Source organism: Dermacentor variabilis, chromosome 5, assembly GCF_050947875.1.
Source record: "Dermacentor variabilis isolate Ectoservices chromosome 5, ASM5094787v1, whole genome shotgun sequence".
NCBI classification, from domain to species: domain Eukaryota; kingdom Metazoa; phylum Arthropoda; class Arachnida; order Ixodida; family Ixodidae; genus Dermacentor; species Dermacentor variabilis.
The window spans coordinates 166,447,249-166,465,253 of record NC_134572.1 but is presented as its reverse complement, the minus strand read 5'-3'; the positions used below and the strand labels follow the sequence as shown (position 1 = coordinate 166,465,253).

Here is an 18,005-nt window from a genome sequence, read left to right as displayed (position 1 = left end):
CAACCGCAAGAACAAGAATAATTGCAGGAATATATATTCTATGTAGACGTACTGTAAAAAATTGACACAAAAGATATTTCTGCAAGACGGATGTGCTACATTATGCTACATATCTTGATGAAAAGTCTTTCCACAGAATGATTATTAAAAAGGAAACGAGTTAGTAAGGGGCGTGTACTGTAATGTAGCACGACTTCTTTTTCGCGCTTCTCTGAGAACATTCGGTGCCACCTAGCGGCGCCTCCGTGAAGCCTGCGCGTGGCCTGCGAAATACATGTCGCGCCAGTGCGTGCGAACACCGAGTAACGCGTCATGCGGCAACGGTGATCCTCTCTCTTGCTTCTTCCTTAAGAGGAAGCTTTAGCTCCGGTGCTCCTATCTAAATACATGTAAAAGGAGAATTCGTTTTTCTCGGCAACCACTGCCCCAAATTTGACGAGGTTTATTGCATTTAAAAGAAAAGCTTAACAGTTAGTGACTGTTGGTGTTTCGAATTTCCGAGTTAGGTCGTTAATCTTTTATTGAAAATTGGAAAAAATGGAAACTTAAAAAAAAAGAAACTATCAAGTTTACAACTCCATTACTCAGCAATAGAACATGATTATACAATTTCGCGAATTGCATTTAATAGTGCATCTAAAGCGGACAAAATTGGTATGTTATACATGAATCTTAAAAAATTTAGTAACAGGGAAATACAGCTTTTGCAGAACCCTTGTACACAACGTAACAAATTCACGTAAGATGTAAAATGACATATCGAATTTGTTCGCTTTCAATTATCTAATGGATGCCGTTCACAGAACCGGGATGTCTGTTCTTGATGGAGAGCTATGAATTTGTAAACTTCGTGCTTCTATTTTTTTCAAACTTTCGAATTTTTAAAAATCTTTAAAAGAAACTCAGGCCCTAAATCGAAATTCCCCTTCAAACAGTCACTAGAATTTAACTGTCTCTCTCAAATGCAGCAAATTTCATTAAAATCGCTCCTGGGGTTATTTCAGAAAGAACTTTTTTTGCTTTTTACATGTATTTGTATAGGCCGCGTCGGAGTTGGGCCAGAGCTAAAGTTTCCTCTTAAGAGGAATATTTAACTCGGATGCTCCTATCTAAATACTTTTAAAAGGAGAATTCGTTTTTCGCGTCAACCACTGCACCGAATTTGACGAGGTTTATTGAATTTAAAAGAAAAACTTAAAATCTAGTGACTGTTGCTTTCGATTTATTGACTTATGTCGCCAATTTGTTATTAAAAATTGGTAAAAACTGCAAATTTTCAGAAAACGAAAGTATTTAAGTTTACAATTCTAACTCAGCAACGAAAAATGATATCACAATTCTGTGAATTGCATATAATACTACATCTAAAGCGGACAAAAACTGATATGTTACACGGGAATCTCAATAAATTTAGTAATATTGAAAATAGCTTTCGCACAGCCTTTGTACAAAACGCAACCGCGTACGATATAAATTGACATATTGAATTTGTCCGCTGTGAACGATCTAATGGGTGCCGTTTAGAGTACCGGGATATCTGCTCTGATGAAGACCGATTAATTTGTAAACTTCGCGCTTCTACTTTCTTCGAACAATCGAATTTTTGGAAATCCTTTTAACAAAACTCAGGCCTACTTATAAATCGAAATTCCGCTGCCAACAGTCACTATAATTTGTCTTTCCCTCTCAAACGCAACATATTTCATTAAAATCAGTCAAGGGTTATCTCAGAAAAGCGTTTTTGCGTTTTACATGCATTTGAATAGGCCGCGGCGTCGCAGTTGAGCCCGAGCTACGGCCTCCTCTTAACACGCTGAGCCATCTAGTGGGGTACCAGATGTCCGCGCGTGGCCTCAAAAAAGAGAAGCGGGACGCACCCATGCGTGTGAACACTGAGAATTGCTTGCCTACTTGCATCGACCCAGTGTCACATACGCAGTGACCCAAATTGGGGACAGTCTCATCAAAGAGCGGTACACAAGTCTTGCATCTACTGTGACCAATGTCGGCAGGAAATAGGTTCCTTGGAAGACTAACACGTACCAGTACGCACACACTGCGGCATGCTTAGTGACTCAAGTTGGTCCGACGGATGGTTTCGAAACCTGTTCCCTCAGCACAGCAGCCTGATCCTCTAGACACTCGAACATGAACTACACAGTGACCGAGGTTGGCGGGAAAACGGTTAGATACACGCATGTTAACCTACATACATACATACATACATACATACATACATACATACATACATACATACATACATACATACATACATACATACATACATACATACATACATACGTACGTACATACGTACGTACATACGTACGTACATACATACGTACGTACGTACGTACGTACGTACGTACGTACGTACATACATACATACATACATACATACATACATACATACATACATACATACATACATACATACATACATACATACATACATACATACATACATACATACATACATAGGCAGGCAGGCTTCGGACCGTCCGCGAAGTTCCCTAAGAATGCTAACGTATTAAAAACAACATAAGAATGGCTGACACACTGCACAATATGCTTTCTGCCTAATGCAGAAAATAATTTAAAGTTCATTTTCGAAATTAGTGGCAACTCAAATATATTCAGGAAATGTATTTCACTCTGTATTGTTCCGTCGAGATAAGCTGTTTTTAAATCGTATTTCTAATAAAGTTTCGTTTTGACACATTTTCCCGTAGCAACAGGTTCAACAAAAGAGAAAGTACCACGTCTAGTTTGCCTATCAAAATATTACAACTACTTATGTCGTTACGTTACATATGTTTTTAGACGGTGGGAGCGTTATCGTTCGCCATCAGTTTGATGAAGTTTGTAGCCTTTAGTGGTTGCGCTGGTCCTGTTATAACAGAGTAGCAGCCCACCTGCATCTCCGCGAGCTTCTGGAGGACGAGCAGTCGGTTGAGCGTGGCGCGGCCGCGGATCTCCATGGCAATGTCGGCCGACTCGACGAACTTCCAGACGTTCCTCTGGACCTCCTCTTCGCCGATGACGATGGCGTGACCCGCTTCGTACGCCGAGTAGATGACGGCGTCCAGGGCCCTGTGGATCAGCTCCGCACACTGGACCAGAAGCAGCTGCGATACAATCGTAGGCGCGTTTAGCTTTACACAACACGAAACAGAAATATTTCAGGGTTCATGCCGTACGAAAAACAGGCAAAGCTCTCAGGGGAAGTTCCGCAAAGGTTCTTGAAGAGGAAAGCCAGGGTGCGATGTCGCGGCACATACAAAATTTCATTGCGACGCTACGTTTGCCGGAGCCCCGCATTTGCTTCGCAACTGAATCATCAATGATTGTAAAAGTTACTTTCCGTATACCTCGTCCAAACAGACAACGTAAATGCGTTGTTCTTATTCCAGTAAATCATTTTTTTTTCGCAGGTCACGGCTGCGCGGCTCCTCGTTGGAGCTCAACTTGGAGTTTTTACGGCTGCGGTAGTGATAGCTGACGTCGTGATGCTGAACGAAACCTGCATGAAAAGCATCGCCAGAAACAACCAGCAATGAACGTGCTTAATCGAGACCGTGAGCTAGCAAACCGACGCGTAGAACTTCCTAAGGGCAGGAACACGCGTCTCTGCAGCTTCGCTCTCCTCATTACGCTATGTTCGACTAAAGAACGAAATGAAGGAGCACGGTGGAGCCCATTCCCAACGTGGGTCTGTTGGCCGAATACATTCAATTCACGTATACAGGACATGTTGTCGCGCTCATGTGAGCAACAACACGAAACGCGTGGCACAGTGGTTGTGCGTTGTAGCACATACTGAGCGCGACAGTACACATATATATGAACTTTTAGATTGGCATACATTTGTGAAGAACCTTTTTAGCAACCAATTATTCTTCCTGTTTCCTGCTTAAAGCAGGGATGTGGGACGTGCAGTATTGAACATCCACAGATTTCACCGCAAAATACTGAAGGGAAATTCCCCTTTGACAGGAGGAAGCTCTGGCACTCCTCAGCAAAGCGTCCACGCCTACGTTTACTTAAATTTACCACCTCCCGAGCTTCCAATCAAGTGGCCTCGTACTCGTCGGCACTCTCGCATACTGAATTCTTAGCAGAACATTTATGGCGTTTTCCGGGCGTGTCTCTTCGGCAAACCTATGCTCTCTGGTCATAGACATGCTTGAAAAGTCGCAAATGCCGAAATTTTCAGCGCAGGTGCAACTTCGTCGTGTTTAAAGGACCAGTGAAGCTGGTTTCAGGCTGAGATGCACAGCGAAGTATTAAGTCCACGAAAAGAATACGACCTGCTGCCGGAGCCCTCGCTCTCGCCATGGCCAGAAGGGCATAGGTAAAAAGAGGTGTTAGCGCTACCTTCAGGACCGAATGCCCTGCACGTAGCAATTTGGGAGGCTATTTCTGTAGGCTACGCAGAAAAAGGCTATCAATACCTTGTAAAATATGTTTTGATGTTTCATTTGCCAGATCCGTTATCTGAGGCTCATTGTGTATAAACAGTTTTGCTTTGGTGTGGCTTTTCGACTGCTCCTTGATGTGAAACTACCAAGAGGCGCAGACAAGGATATGGAAATATTTACGTTTTGTTGCGCTTAGCGTAGGTAATGCGATCTATCTGAACGAGAATCACTGCATTCACACACCCACACACACGCACAAAATGCTACACACATGTAGTGCCTTCGTGTCTTGCATTTACAATAAACCTCGATGTACGTAGCAAACTTGAGTGCAACGAAACAATCAACCGAAACAATAGTTTTATTGATCATAGCTAGCGGTTTATGAAGTGCCATGTATTTGTAGGTTCAATAGATTTAAGGGTTTCAACGCGCGATTTCAACACAAAAAAAGTTTGCCGCCGCCACGAAGGAAGGCTAAGGCATAATTTGGAAAGTGAACTGCATACGTCAATAGTCAAACAGTTCCAACCGCGTGCGGTTCTTTACTAACGTGGCACTCAGCAATGTATCCGAATATGTTGATGTGCTGCTGTTGTGACGGCCGTCTCTGGGGCCATGTTCAGTCCGTGTACACGTACCTCGACGTATTTGATGGCGTGCGTGAAGCGGGCGGAGATGACGACGATGAAGAGGATGCTGAGCATCTGTTCGTATTTTGGGCCCGCACTCACAAAATGCACGACCACGTGGACAAAGAACACCGCCATGCACGACGCCAGTAGAATTAGGTCCAGCTTGTTGTAGTTGTCGAGGTTAACGATCTTCTGGCCGTACGCTGACAGCTGCGAATGCCCATGTGTGCAGAAAAGCTTTCACCTCCAGAACTGTTGTTGATGGACAATTACATTCACTCTCTCGGTAAATTTCGTGACATTCGTCCATGATCGTTCGATCAAAGCAGTGATTACGCTTTTCACCGCATAAATACATGGTCTACGTAAAGTCACATGTGGCAGGATACAAAAAGAAACGGCGCTCCCAAGGTCACAATGCAGGTAAGAAATGATAAGCACTACAACTGTCTTATGGTGTTTTATTTTCAAAGCACGATGAACTTAAATAAGTGTTCACACACACACACAAAAAAAAATGGAATGTTAAGTGTGTAGGAATTTGGCGTCGTACTGCTGAAGAAACATTAGCTCTGTAGTTGTCATTGCGAATGTGTCTTTTTTAACTTTCCAGTTTTCTTTTTCGTCAATTTGTGCTATGTTCACGCCATCCCTACCAAAGGCCAAAATCAGAAATCTTTGTGTTCGCAAATTGAATTTTTTATTAACTGGCCGCCTTTGTTAATATTGTAAAAAACTTCTTTTGAATAGGGTACTTGGTTTCTTCTTGTTCGTCTATACCATGGCGAAATGCAAAGGCTGCTATGCTGGCTTGTTTGTATGCGATATTGGAATACTGATGTAGAGCAAATGATGCTGGACTCAATGATGGCTCTCGAACACAAATATGCAGCGTGAACTTTACAGCTCGAATGCTACAATCAGAAATATTCAATCTTCCAGTGATGAATCTATGCTCAACCTAAGACAAATTGGGGAAGTCTGCTAATCAAACCAGGAGACGAAGTAAGAAAACGTTTCTCTCGGAAGTGCTCTTTTCCGTTAACTAGTTACATGTGTTAATAAGATGGACAGCGTCAGGAATAGCAGGATTTTCAAAGCGCAGTTGCTTCTTCCTTCGACTTTCCCACTGCTGCTACTGTTACTGTTGCTGGCTGGCCCACCACGTCGGGCGGTGGTTAAGAGCGTGTGTATACATGAGAGGAGCGTGGCAGAGAGAAAAGGTGACGCGATAAACTTGTTTGGAGCTTTGCATCGCGTCGAATGTGCACAATGCCCTCTGGAGCTCCGTGGACGTAGCCACATTAACCTCTTGACAACTGTAATCACCCGCGACCCACCGCAAAAGCATTGCAGAAATTGCAGCGCTTTCCTTTCTACTAACATGCAAGTCCTCTGAGAAGCTAGCTAGAATAGTAGAGAGGAGCCGGGAGAGGAGGTAGATAATGGGTAGAACGGAAGCAGTCCAACACCTTGTAGACTAGTCTTGAGGGTCTCGCGCAGTCGCAAAACGAGCGAATAGAGAGCTTTGGGGGACGCTAGCGGCTTGCGTAAAAACTAGGGGAGACGGTACTGCGCATACACAGACTCGGACGTAGGAGCCTGCGCTTGCATAGTACCATGGCCCCTAGTTCTTGCGTACGCAAGCCGCTTGCGTCGCCTAATCAAAAGCTCTCTAACGACAACCTTGCCACTCTTCGCTCGCAGTTCCCATAGAAGGGAGCTGTGGGGGGAAGGGAAACGGTGACGTGAGAAGGTAAGGAAACTACTACTATGCCGGACAGCAGTTATGCGCAAACGGGATAAATTTAAATTCAATATACGGTATGGTACGTTTGTGCTATTTTTGAAAAATAAACACAATGCAAATTTTTTAAGCGGACAACTTACGTAGGGTGTCCAAAAGTAGAACCACGTTAAAGCACACGGTAAGTTCTAGGCGAAACTATACAGAAGCGGTCACAAGTGAAATCAGTACCTCTGTGCACGCCGCAGTAGCTTTTCGGCTATGGCATCCCTACTAAAAAATCCATAGGCCCCATAACTCCCATATCCAATAATCCGATATGAAATATATAGGATCCCATACAAGAACCCGTTTTTTATATGTCATATGATGTTATTGAATGCAGGAGTTATAGGGAATGTGGGGGGGGGGGGGGGTTAAGTGGGATTTTTCGAGACCATGGGTTCGATCCAGACAGCGGCAGCCGCACTTCGAGGCGGGTGAAGTAACAAAAAAAACACTCATGCAATTAAATGCAGGGACGCGTTAAAGACCACCATGGCGTCAAAATTAATCCGGAGTCTGCCACTACGGCGTGCCTCATAATCCGATTGCAGTTTTGGCACGCACAGCCCCATAAATAAAAGAAAGTTTAATACTTCTGCCACGATGCGATGTGCCATTTCAGGCAATGAATATGCTCAACCCTCCCAGAAATTATGTAGTGTGGCGAACCACAACGTCTCAAGCAAATACCTTCCCTTTTGTCTTCTGTGTACTATAAGCAGAAAAACAGCAGTTGAGCACGCAAGGTAACGTTTAACACGAACTCACCACTCTCGTGTTAGCCTAAACGTTGAAGAAATGAAGCTTTAGGCGTCAACGTTGCCGCTAATTATCGTCAATCAAATAAAACAGCATAGAAAGTTGGCCCACATCGATTCGCACAGTGCGTGGGATCCGCATAATTTTTTGCTACCGAGATATTTTAGGGTCAGACCTTTCGTGAATACGGGCCCAGTTTTGCAGAAGCGTACTAATACCAGCCAGCGCTGGAAGTTACAACCATATGTCCAATGCCTGCTCTATAGCGGTTAATGCCGTGATAAGGTGCGTATTTACACTTACGGGCTTATATTTGCGACTAATCACATAAGTTCTGATTAGGACAGATTCGTAAGTGCTGATGAGGCGCTGTATTTAAATTGAAGGACGAAATTGCTATTTGCACAATTACCAACACACTCTTGAATCGGCAGCACGCTTGTTTGTTTGTAAGTTCAGGTTTCCTCTTCAACAACACAGCAAGAGATTGGTGCTCTTTTTTTTTTCAAATTGTCAATAGAGTAAGGCTAGGGCGTTCAGGGGCTCTGACCATGGTGGCGACCTCGACGACGAAGGCCACCTGGTAGATGAACTCCACGAGCATGGCGATCGTGAAGAATCGCTCGTTGCTGTAGACGGCGGCACGCAGCAGTCCCACGAGGAGCAGCACGAAGGCCAGCGTGGTGTTGGTGATGATCACCTCGTAGCAGTCGTGCTCGAACAGGTCCATGAGGCGTTCGTTGAGCGGCTTCATCAGCTTCTCCGACAGGGACACCGAGTCGTCGTCCAGCTCGGTCTCCTCGTGGAGCGGTTCGCCCAGCCGGTCCTTCTGCAAAACACGTTATAGCACAGTGCAACCTCTGCGTTCAGTGACCCTGTATGAAAGCCGTGGAATGCAACTCTCATTTGGGACGTGGACAGATGCGCGAATTATTTATAAGTTATTAGAGTAAAAAAAAAGCGTTGGTTGCGATTTCATCGCCAGTGCAAGCTTCGTCCACTGGAGTGTTTTAAAACATATTTCCGTGTTCACGAGCTCCTCTTTCCTGCGGACATATCTGCTCCTAGACTCTTGTCGGCCTGCGTCGTTAAGGCATCTCCGCATTCTCAACAGCAACCGTCTGCGAATCAACATGCAGTGTCAGCTCATTTCTTGGTCCGGAAATTCTCTCGTGAAAAGCTTCCCGTTGTGTAACTGATGGCTTGCAAGAATATAACCAGAAGATGTGGATCATGACCTTTCGTCAATTTGTTATGCGGCTCTGTATTTAAATTGAAGGGCGATATTTTTAAAATACAGCGCCTCATAAGAAATTGACGAAAGGTCATGATCCACATCTCCTGGTTATGTTCCTGAAAGCCATCAGTGACACTACGGGAAGCTTTTCACGAGAGAATCTTTCGTTGTATTAAGAAAAAGAGTGTTAAAGTGTACAATGGATTATTTGTATTGCTCTACTAGTGTTTTCCCGCATCATAGTTGCATCTTAGAACGCAAATATTCAATTCGAACTCAAGAAATATTTAATGCAGGCACCTACCACCCAGAGAATCCATTGCGGAATATCGACAAGCGAGCTGATGATGTCGATGTCCAGGTACCTGACGAAGACAAAGATTTTTTTATGATTACTAAAAATCAATGGTTTCTAAATTTGGAGTAGCTTCGGCGTATACACGGACAATTTCAAGCCAGAAAATTTTCAAAGACAGAAAATGTGTGCCTCAGAGCAATGTCGAGCGAAACATGGCTAGCTTTGTGCACGACTCACATTTTCTTGTCGTAGGGATACTGCAGCGCCGCAAGCAGGGCCATCATGGTCTGCTTTTGCACCACTCCTTGCCTGTGCTGCCGACTGTAGCTCACCTATGTATGGGAAAATGCACCGTTGGATGACCATGTAGCTCTTCCCAAGGAATGCACGAGCATAATTTGGGTTACATTGCCGCGGCGACATTTAGTCGCACTCGTGAAAGGAACACTAGAAAGCTTTGAGGTTGACATTCTTCAAGCTGCCCAGATGTGACAAGACGACGACGAGTAGGAGATGCCTACTTATCTTCATTGTGCATCTGAACGGCTCGAAAACAGAGACAAGGGATAGCGAACTGCCGTTCTCAGCTTCTGAATGAGGCGTCAAGATATATTGTTAATACGCAGTGCTAACGCTGCAGACAGTGATGAATAGTAGTATTTCTTGGAGCCTTAACGCGAAACTGCAAAATGCACTTGTAAAGTGGACGTGTACATAAAGAAAACAGGGCTAACATGTTTGAAGATGCTGCCTCGACGGCACTTTTTCCGAAAACCTCATGCACATAAACACTCAAGCGTCGGCTCTTCGTCAAGCGAGATCGATTTCACATGTCTTTGAAGAAGAGCAGGGCCAGCCGAACGCAAGGCGTCCGCTCTCTTTCAATCTGTGCAAGCTCACTGTGTTGCACTTGGTGGTCTAGAGCGCTCTGACACGAGCGGCCGATGGTGCGACGAGCACTCGGGCTGCGCGTAGCACTGCCGTGGGCACGAACTGGGCACAGTGTGTGTGCCCTTGGCACGTGCAGTACAGACGCATGACGCCCATGCTCGTGCAGTCAAGGCTGTGGCACAAAACTGCTCACCGATTCTATGCGGAGGACGTTCTCTACCGCGAGGATCTCGGCTTGGTGTCTTCTGCGGGAGCTGCGCATCTTCTCGGTCCTCTGCAGAAAAAAACGAGCAAAAGAAAGCAACAGCTTGTAAAATTACATAGATATCGCAAAAGAACGTCGTTATTGCTTGGTTAAAAAAAAGAAAAAAAGAACAAATGACACGCAAGTTCTCGTGGCATTTTTTGCCTTTATAAAACTATGCTTACAGAGGGTTACTCATGCCTCCGACTCGTAATTTCCTCGTAATTTAATTAAACCGGGGCATATTTCAGCACATGAATTAGCTACAAAGACAGTCGCACATTGTGAATAGACATGGTCATTCGAAGCCGGGCGAATAAATTTTGCGAAATTAATTGTACTATAACATCATTTCTGTTCTATAGGAGAAGCAATAGTGGCGGCCTTGTTTCAGGTTATTTCTATTAATAAACTGTTGATGCCTATGATGACACGAACTACTCATCATTTGCGCGAATTTCTCAGCGCATAGGATCTTTTCGAATATTACACAAGTAATACTTTCGCAATGCGCTGTTTAGAACAGCTCCTAAAGGCTGTAGTAACAAATTATTCGCAGCGACGAATCCTGCGTTACCTTTGTTTCATAGCTTCCCTTCCTCAGGTGTATACTTGTGATTACTATTACTTTTGTCTAGCCTATTGCTGTCAGACAAAACTAGGCCCAGAGTTGACGGCTTGAGAAACAGTATACACTCCAAGAAAATGAATTAGTTTTCGTTTTCTTCCTTCTTTCACTTCTCCTCATCGGTTGCGCTCAAATTGAACGGACAAAATTGATGTGAAAAAGAAAAATCACCGACGATTACGATACTCACTAATGCGAAATTTGAGAGCAGCTCTATGCGTGTTTTCATATCGTAATATATTGGCTGGCAAGGACAATCTGTCTCGCGCAGAACGTTGCAAACGGAACGAAGCATTGCTACACGAGTAACACTGAAGTACAAAGATAGCGCCGAAGACAGTCGGCGATCATCAAAAATCTGATCTGCGAGTCATGCGCGTCTACTCTTATGCATGACTCGTTAAAGCTTCCAGTGTCGCTCAAGTCGCTGCTGCCCGCGTGGCTTCCAGAAAATACTACACAATTCGCGTGGCGCATACAAGCAGATTACAAATACTATGGCGCCATCTCGTAGTCTCACGCGGCACTCTGATTTTCTCCTCACCCATTCGCCGTTTTCTCCTCGTTCGCTTCGCGCCTCCGTTTTCCACCTCACGCTCTTTTCTTTACATCTCCCGCTGCGCTTCGCATTAGCTTTCATCTTTCGCTGTGCTCGTTCGCTCAGTTACGAAGGACAACGCTGGCGCTCACTGCAGGAACGGGCTACTAGGAGCTGCGCTCTAAACGCATACCACGTGAAGCTAGCTTGCCCAGCAAGACCAGGCTGCCTGTCGATAATCTTGATTCGGCCTTAGGTCCAGGGACAACTGTCCCTAAGGCAACGCTGCGCTTGAAGGCGGTCGCAAACACTGTTTCAAATGCGTTCCCACGCGGTTAGGACACATGTGCCAGGCGTATTAGCGAGCCCGTAGGAACCTTGCCTTATATCGAGGCATGACTTCGAGTGGGTTCCGAATGCGTGTGTTGCGCATGACCCACTTCTTGTCAGCCACCAGGAAGTACGGGTTGTTGCGGCTCACGTGTGCCGCCACGTCCACCGCTTCCTGCAGGTACGCCACGGCGTCCTTCATCGTGTGCCACTCCACCTCGGACACGTCGAGGATGCCTGTCAACGCAGCCGAAGAGTATGCTCATGCACGGTCGCTCGAAGCAGAGCGAGTCATTGCACTATAAAGACAAGATCGAAGTAGACTCCGTGTCCCGGTAGAAGCACTGCGTTAGCTTACCGAGCATCTTGAGCAGGAACGGAACGAGGGAGGCGTTTATGAACTGCGTGAGGACCATGTCCGAGGTGACGTACATGAACGACTGCAAAGGAGTGTGAAAGCAGGATTGCTTTCAGGTCGCTCCCGCCGAATGATTCGAAAACCTTCACAGCCAGAGTGCGGTATTACAAAACATCAGCTCGCTAAGCGCCAAAGCAGCGAGAAGCATCAACAGGTTTGACATATTGGGTAGAAAATTAAGTTAAATATTTTAAGGTGAAAGCCTTGGGTGTCTGCGTGCGCATTGACGTCACATTTCTCAGGGAAGTTGCTGTAAACAAAGTAAATGTGGCTTTGAAGAGAAAATTTGGAACATGTCAGTCTGGGTACGAATCGAGCCAGGTAATCTGAGGGGGTGCGAAACGAGCAGGCTTCCCTGAAGCCACGGCTGCTCCACGCTTCTGGTTTGCTAAAGGTGTCGCTAGTGGTGCCTGATTGCACACGTCACGTCGCAGCCATCTCGTTGTCTAGTGCGTGCGTCATTGGGCGGCGCACGTGACGGTGCGGAGGAGGTGGCGCCACGTGATGAGTATAAAAACGAGCGCATTGATGACGTTCCGAGGTCTACAAACCATAGAGTTTCCTACAATATACTAGAGGGAACTGCAATCGTTCAGCTACCGTTGGAATGATGGGAAGTACATGGATGTGTCTGATCTGTGTGCTTGTGGATTCGTTTACTACGCTTTTTATGCATTCGTTGTCGTAAATTTCAAAGCAATCTATCGACCTTTTCATCGGGCGAGGAGGAAAGGGCGCGCGGCGAGCCTTTCCTCCTCTCTGGCTTGTGCGATCCGGCGCGGCGCTACTTGAAAGTGTTGCTGTCGCGTGCTGCGGAACGATTTCGAGGTGTTTTACATCTCACTTTGTGAAATTTACGCAATGTCCGTTCATATAAGGTCGTCAGGGAAGCGTTTCGTTGCATCGGTAACTACAGTACGCCGAAATATCTCTCGGGGGCGCAAACATTTGGCGTGCATTATCAGCCGCTGTGTGTTTGTGTTGTGAACTATTTCGCGTATATCGGTTTTAATTCAACGAAGAGAACCGCCGTATCTCTATTAGCAGCATGAAAGGGTAAATCTGCTCACTATCTGATCGCTTGGCGTAGCCACTAAAACATAAATAGCGCATGCTCGTGTACGGCTAACCTATGACAACCACGAAACATCTAAGCGGCAGGTGCCTTCAGTATTCGTGACACACCGGCATTGTTCTCACGCATATGAAGTCTAGCAGGCTTGAAATCACTATACATCTACGCTAGCCTCCTGCATGAGGCCGACGGCGCTGCTCTACACAGCGGTTCAATCAGTATGATATATATATATAAGCTATAAACGAGAAGAAAGGGGATTGACCGAGGGGCCTGATTTTTATTAGTCATATCATAAGAAGCCAACAAACACCGACACCAAGGACAACATTATTTTTTCATCCACTTTCATTCCCATTAATGTATCGTTTCTTTATTTCATTTATCAAGCACAAATAATTTCCCCTATATTGTCCTCGGTGGCAGTGTTTGTTGGCTTCTTATGATATATAAGATATGTGCTTCGGCATTGTCTTCTTGCCGTGTAAAGCCGTAATATCCGAGATATATCGCATAAAAAGAATGCGATGGCTATTTGCGAGGACAAAATTTCCGTAATACGTGTGAGTGCGTCGTAGAGAACGGAACGAACATAACCGAAAAATAATTCGGAGATCATCCTCTTTCTCGAAACAAAGAAAAATTGGCAGTGGCTTGGCTAGGCTATGCCAGGATATACATGGCGAAAGCTAAAGCATAGCATGGCTAACCTTGGTTAGCCTTGATTGCAAGTCCAGGATAGTCTGGTTGTCTAGCTATGCTGCGGCGTTTAGCCAATCGTTCGGCGCGCTGTTCGTCTGTTCCCTGGGCGATTTGTTTCCTCTTCATCTCGTTCCGATGTCGATTCCGGGCGGCCTCCTGCTTATCAGAATTGTCGCCGTCCATACTGCCGCCTTAACTGTGGTTGCGGCGCATGCGAGCTCTCCTTTTCAATCGTCCGACATGTTATCAGGCATGCGACGCAGCTGGCGAAGCAAGCGGAGGCGAGTGCAATGACGAGGAACGCGATGTGACGACATACCAAATGGCGGTGGCGGAAAGGCGCGGCGCTGCGCAGCGGCGGAACACCTGTGGTTCGGTGCTACTAGTGGCGCATGCTCAGTAGTGACTAGGGAGCGAGAGAGAGAGAGAATCATCCGCGGCGAAGCGCGCGTTGTGGCATCATGTGCCGCCTCAGAGCACCGCCACGGCGAAATCGCAAGTTCGCGGCCAGTAAAGCTTTCGCTTAAAAAAAACGGTATAATGCCGCAGTACGACCTCGCATAGTAACGCCCCACAACGTTTATAGATATGTAAACGTTGATGCCGCATGATTGAACCATGCGGTATGTAGAACAAAGATATCTGTAGTCCAGCACCTACCACTGCTTAGGATGCTCGCGCAGTTCGTAAACGGTTGCTTTGCTGGTCAAGTATAGTTCACGCTGTAAGGTATGCTGTTATTAATAATCAAAACTGTTTTATTCATGGGTGGAAACCTCATCCACCGAACCAAGTAGTCGCGCAATGTAATCTGTAGCTAACAGTTTGAATGTTTGTCAAAGTATAACAGCTGGTTTTGGCAAGTAAAATCCCATAATTTAAGTATAACAGCACAGCTCCTATCGTAGAGCAGAACGGTACCCACGATGTTACGATCGTCGCGAATGTTTCATTGCTCCTAAACCGCAGCTTAGAACTAGACGATAATACTGCAATAGGGCCACATTAGTGAATAGAACTTTAATAAATACACAATTGAGCTCCGAGGCTCATTGCAGGCTCAAGCATGCGCGCACACATCGTTCTGCGTGCTCCGTCCGCCTCAACGCAAGCAGAAAGTCCAGCCATACCGACTTGAAACACTTGAGTACGTCTCGCAGAACCGTTTTTCCACGTAGAAGACGCCACGTCGTGCTAAACAGACCACACGAGCGCGAAAAGAAACGCCAGAAACTACTGCCGACCGTATACCTGCCATGCAAAACGGAGCGCTCGCCCAAGCCAGCATGCCGACTGCCCGAAGATGACGCCACTGCGTAGCAATATGGTGGCGCCCATGTAAAAACGCTCTATACTTTACCAATTGCAGAAGACTCGGCGAATACGCACAATCGCTACTAATTGTAACGGTTCAGCTCGCCGAGGTGGCCAACACGAAATGCGCAAAGCGTCTTAAGGCCCTGTCTTGTCCGCGATAAATTCATAAGGGCGTGATGTGTCGTTGTCGACGCATGCATCCGTGGCGTAATTGTTTCAATACCGGGCGCCTGTGCCAGAGGTGCTGTGCTTGAATCCTGCCGTCGGACAATTTTGATATCGTTTATTTATTCATTACGCAGTAATACGCTCTGCGCATTGACGTCACACTCGGAGCGGCGCCGGTTGTCGACGGCAAGCGATGGAAGCGGCGATGGTTGTCAGCGGCTCGCGAGGCGGCCGCGCTTGTACGCCCCTTTGGGAGAAGCGCGTGCGGCTGCGCGTTAGTGAGGAGGCCGCCTTAGGGCTACATGTGTACTTCCATTGCGGCGCGTTAGGTCCTGCAAGAAGTGTAGCCCCGATTGAACCCAATACATCACTAAATGTGCAGCAGGCCCTCGCCATCCGGTGTTACAAGAGTGTAACCAAGAGGAGGAGCAAAACGAGGACAAGGTGAAAGCAGGAGCCTACGCCTCGACCGGTCGACCAAGGAGTGTAACCAAGGAGGTTAAAGAAAAAGCTGCTGGACTGGAAGTCGCCCATACCGGCTTATGGGCTTGCGGGGGGCAAGCGGCCTGCCAAGAGCGTCGCAGCGATGTTCGGCGACCTTTCTAGCGGCCCCTAATTGCTTTGCGAATTTTCAAGCTCTAGTGCAACACTATGAGGCGAGCCATATATTGGAGGTCTTCTGTTCGCAGATGTCCGAGGACTGGGGTATTTTTTTTTTCATTTTTTGTCGGCATCAATATGCAGCTGCCGCAAAGTAAAAAAAATACAACGAAAAATAATTAGCGTTTCTTCACCCTCTTTAATGCAGTGTAGAAAATGATTGATCATGAAAGCTGGCAGTGGAAGAAAGCAATAACTGAAAAATGTGGCAGGATAAATATCAGTACAGGCAACAAACATAAATATTCATTATTATCTTCATTATCATCAGGCGTTGCCGGTGCTTTGGCATGCTCAATGCATGGAGCATCTCGGAACCTTCGTGGCGACCGTCCCCTCCCCCCCCCCCCCCTTCTACCTGAAATAGAAAATCTTCCTTTATTCTAAAGCGAGGCAATGCTAACCTGCAACCTTATTCAAATGAGAAGGACAACGCTAACATGTCAAGTGCGTGTACGTCAACTTTCCTAAAAACACCCGAGAGCGCTAGCACATTTTGGTATCCACACAGCACCGCGCAAGGCAAGATACGACGACTGACGGGCTTTTTACACCCCCCCTCCCCCCCAAGCAGGATGCCCACGCGGCCGCTTCACTTGACGGGCGCTCCCTCAACGCCAGCACTTTTTCTATAATCTCCTTGAGTTTAACGCCTGCCAAACTATTTCGTCACAGCCGATAAAACACGGCAACGTGGGGGGCTGGAAATATAGTGTAAGCAACCCTGTTCATGTTACCAATTCGGCCTTCCTTGTTTCCATGTTAGCAGTGGCGTAGCCAGAAATTTCGTTAGGGGTGGGGGGAGGGGAAGGGGTGGGGGGCTCTCAATGCAGCTCGGCCTCCTCCTAAGAGGATACGAAACATTAGGTCTGATGCTCCTATCTAAATACACGTAGGAGAATTCGTTTTTCTCGGCAACCACTTCACCAAATTTGATGAGGTTTGTTTCATTTAAAAGAAAAACTTAAATTCTAGTGATTGTTTGTTTCGAATTTTCGATTTAAGTCGTCAATATTTTATTGAAAAGTGGCAAAAATAAAAATTTTCAGAAAACGAAACAGTGAAGTTTACAACTCTATAAACCAGCAATGAAAATTGAAATCGCAATTATGTGAATTGCACATAATAGTACATCTACAGCGGACAATATTGATGTTACACATGTATCTCAAGAAATTAAGTATTATGGAAATACGGCTTATGCAGAACGTTTGTACATAACATAGCCACTTCACATAACATACAAATAGACATATCGAAATTGTCCGCTTTAAATGGTGTAATGGATGCCGTTTACAGAACCGGGATATCTGTTCTTGATGCGGAGCTATTAATTTGTAAACTTCGTGCTTCTATTTTTTTCGAAGTTCCGAATTTTTCAAGATATTTTAAAGAAATTTCGGGCCCTAAATCGAAATTTCGCTTCCAACAGACACTAGAATTTAACTTACTCTCTCAAATGCAACAAATTTCATTAAAAGCGATTCAGGAGTTATCTCAGAAAAGCGTTTCTGCGTTTTACATGTATCTGAATAGGCCGCGTCGGAGTTGGGCCTGAGCTAAAGCTTCCTCTTAAGCAATTTGCCTAGGGATCGAATACATAAATAACTGCATTGCCATTGCCAAAGATGCTACAAACGAATTCTTGAACGCTACGCACTGTCAATACAAGTAAAATATGTATTATTTCATCAAATATTATACTCGTATGTGCCAAAAATTGTGTCCAGCATAACTGATGCCAATGCTTCCATGTTTTTTGTCTATTTAGTAAGTAAAGAAAATATCACACGAATTTTAGAACTACTTCAGTTCGAAACCAATTAATTAATAATTTTTTTAATATTTGGGGTTTTACGTGCCAAAACCACTTTCTGATTATGAGGCACGCC

At 45.6% G+C, this 18,005-nt stretch overlaps 1 protein-coding gene across 1 annotated transcript in view; it reads right to left on the bottom strand.

The window, feature by feature from the left end:
• The window catches only part of LOC142583308 (sperm-specific sodium:proton exchanger-like), a 75,132-nt gene that overhangs the window by 19,091 nt on the left and 38,036 nt on the right, over positions 1-18,005 (bottom strand). The window contains exons 10-17 of the mRNA XM_075693726.1: positions 12,132-12,213; positions 11,826-12,010; positions 10,227-10,307; positions 9,380-9,474; positions 9,149-9,209; positions 8,158-8,436; positions 5,063-5,266; positions 2,916-3,128 (exon numbers count right to left, since the gene is read on the bottom strand). Coding sequence (XP_075549841.1) covers positions 2,916-3,128; positions 5,063-5,266; positions 8,158-8,436; positions 9,149-9,209; positions 9,380-9,474; positions 10,227-10,307; positions 11,826-12,010; positions 12,132-12,213 — 1,200 coding nt within the window. The remainder of the gene's footprint in view (positions 1-2,915; positions 3,129-5,062; positions 5,267-8,157; positions 8,437-9,148; positions 9,210-9,379; positions 9,475-10,226; positions 10,308-11,825; positions 12,011-12,131; positions 12,214-18,005) is intronic.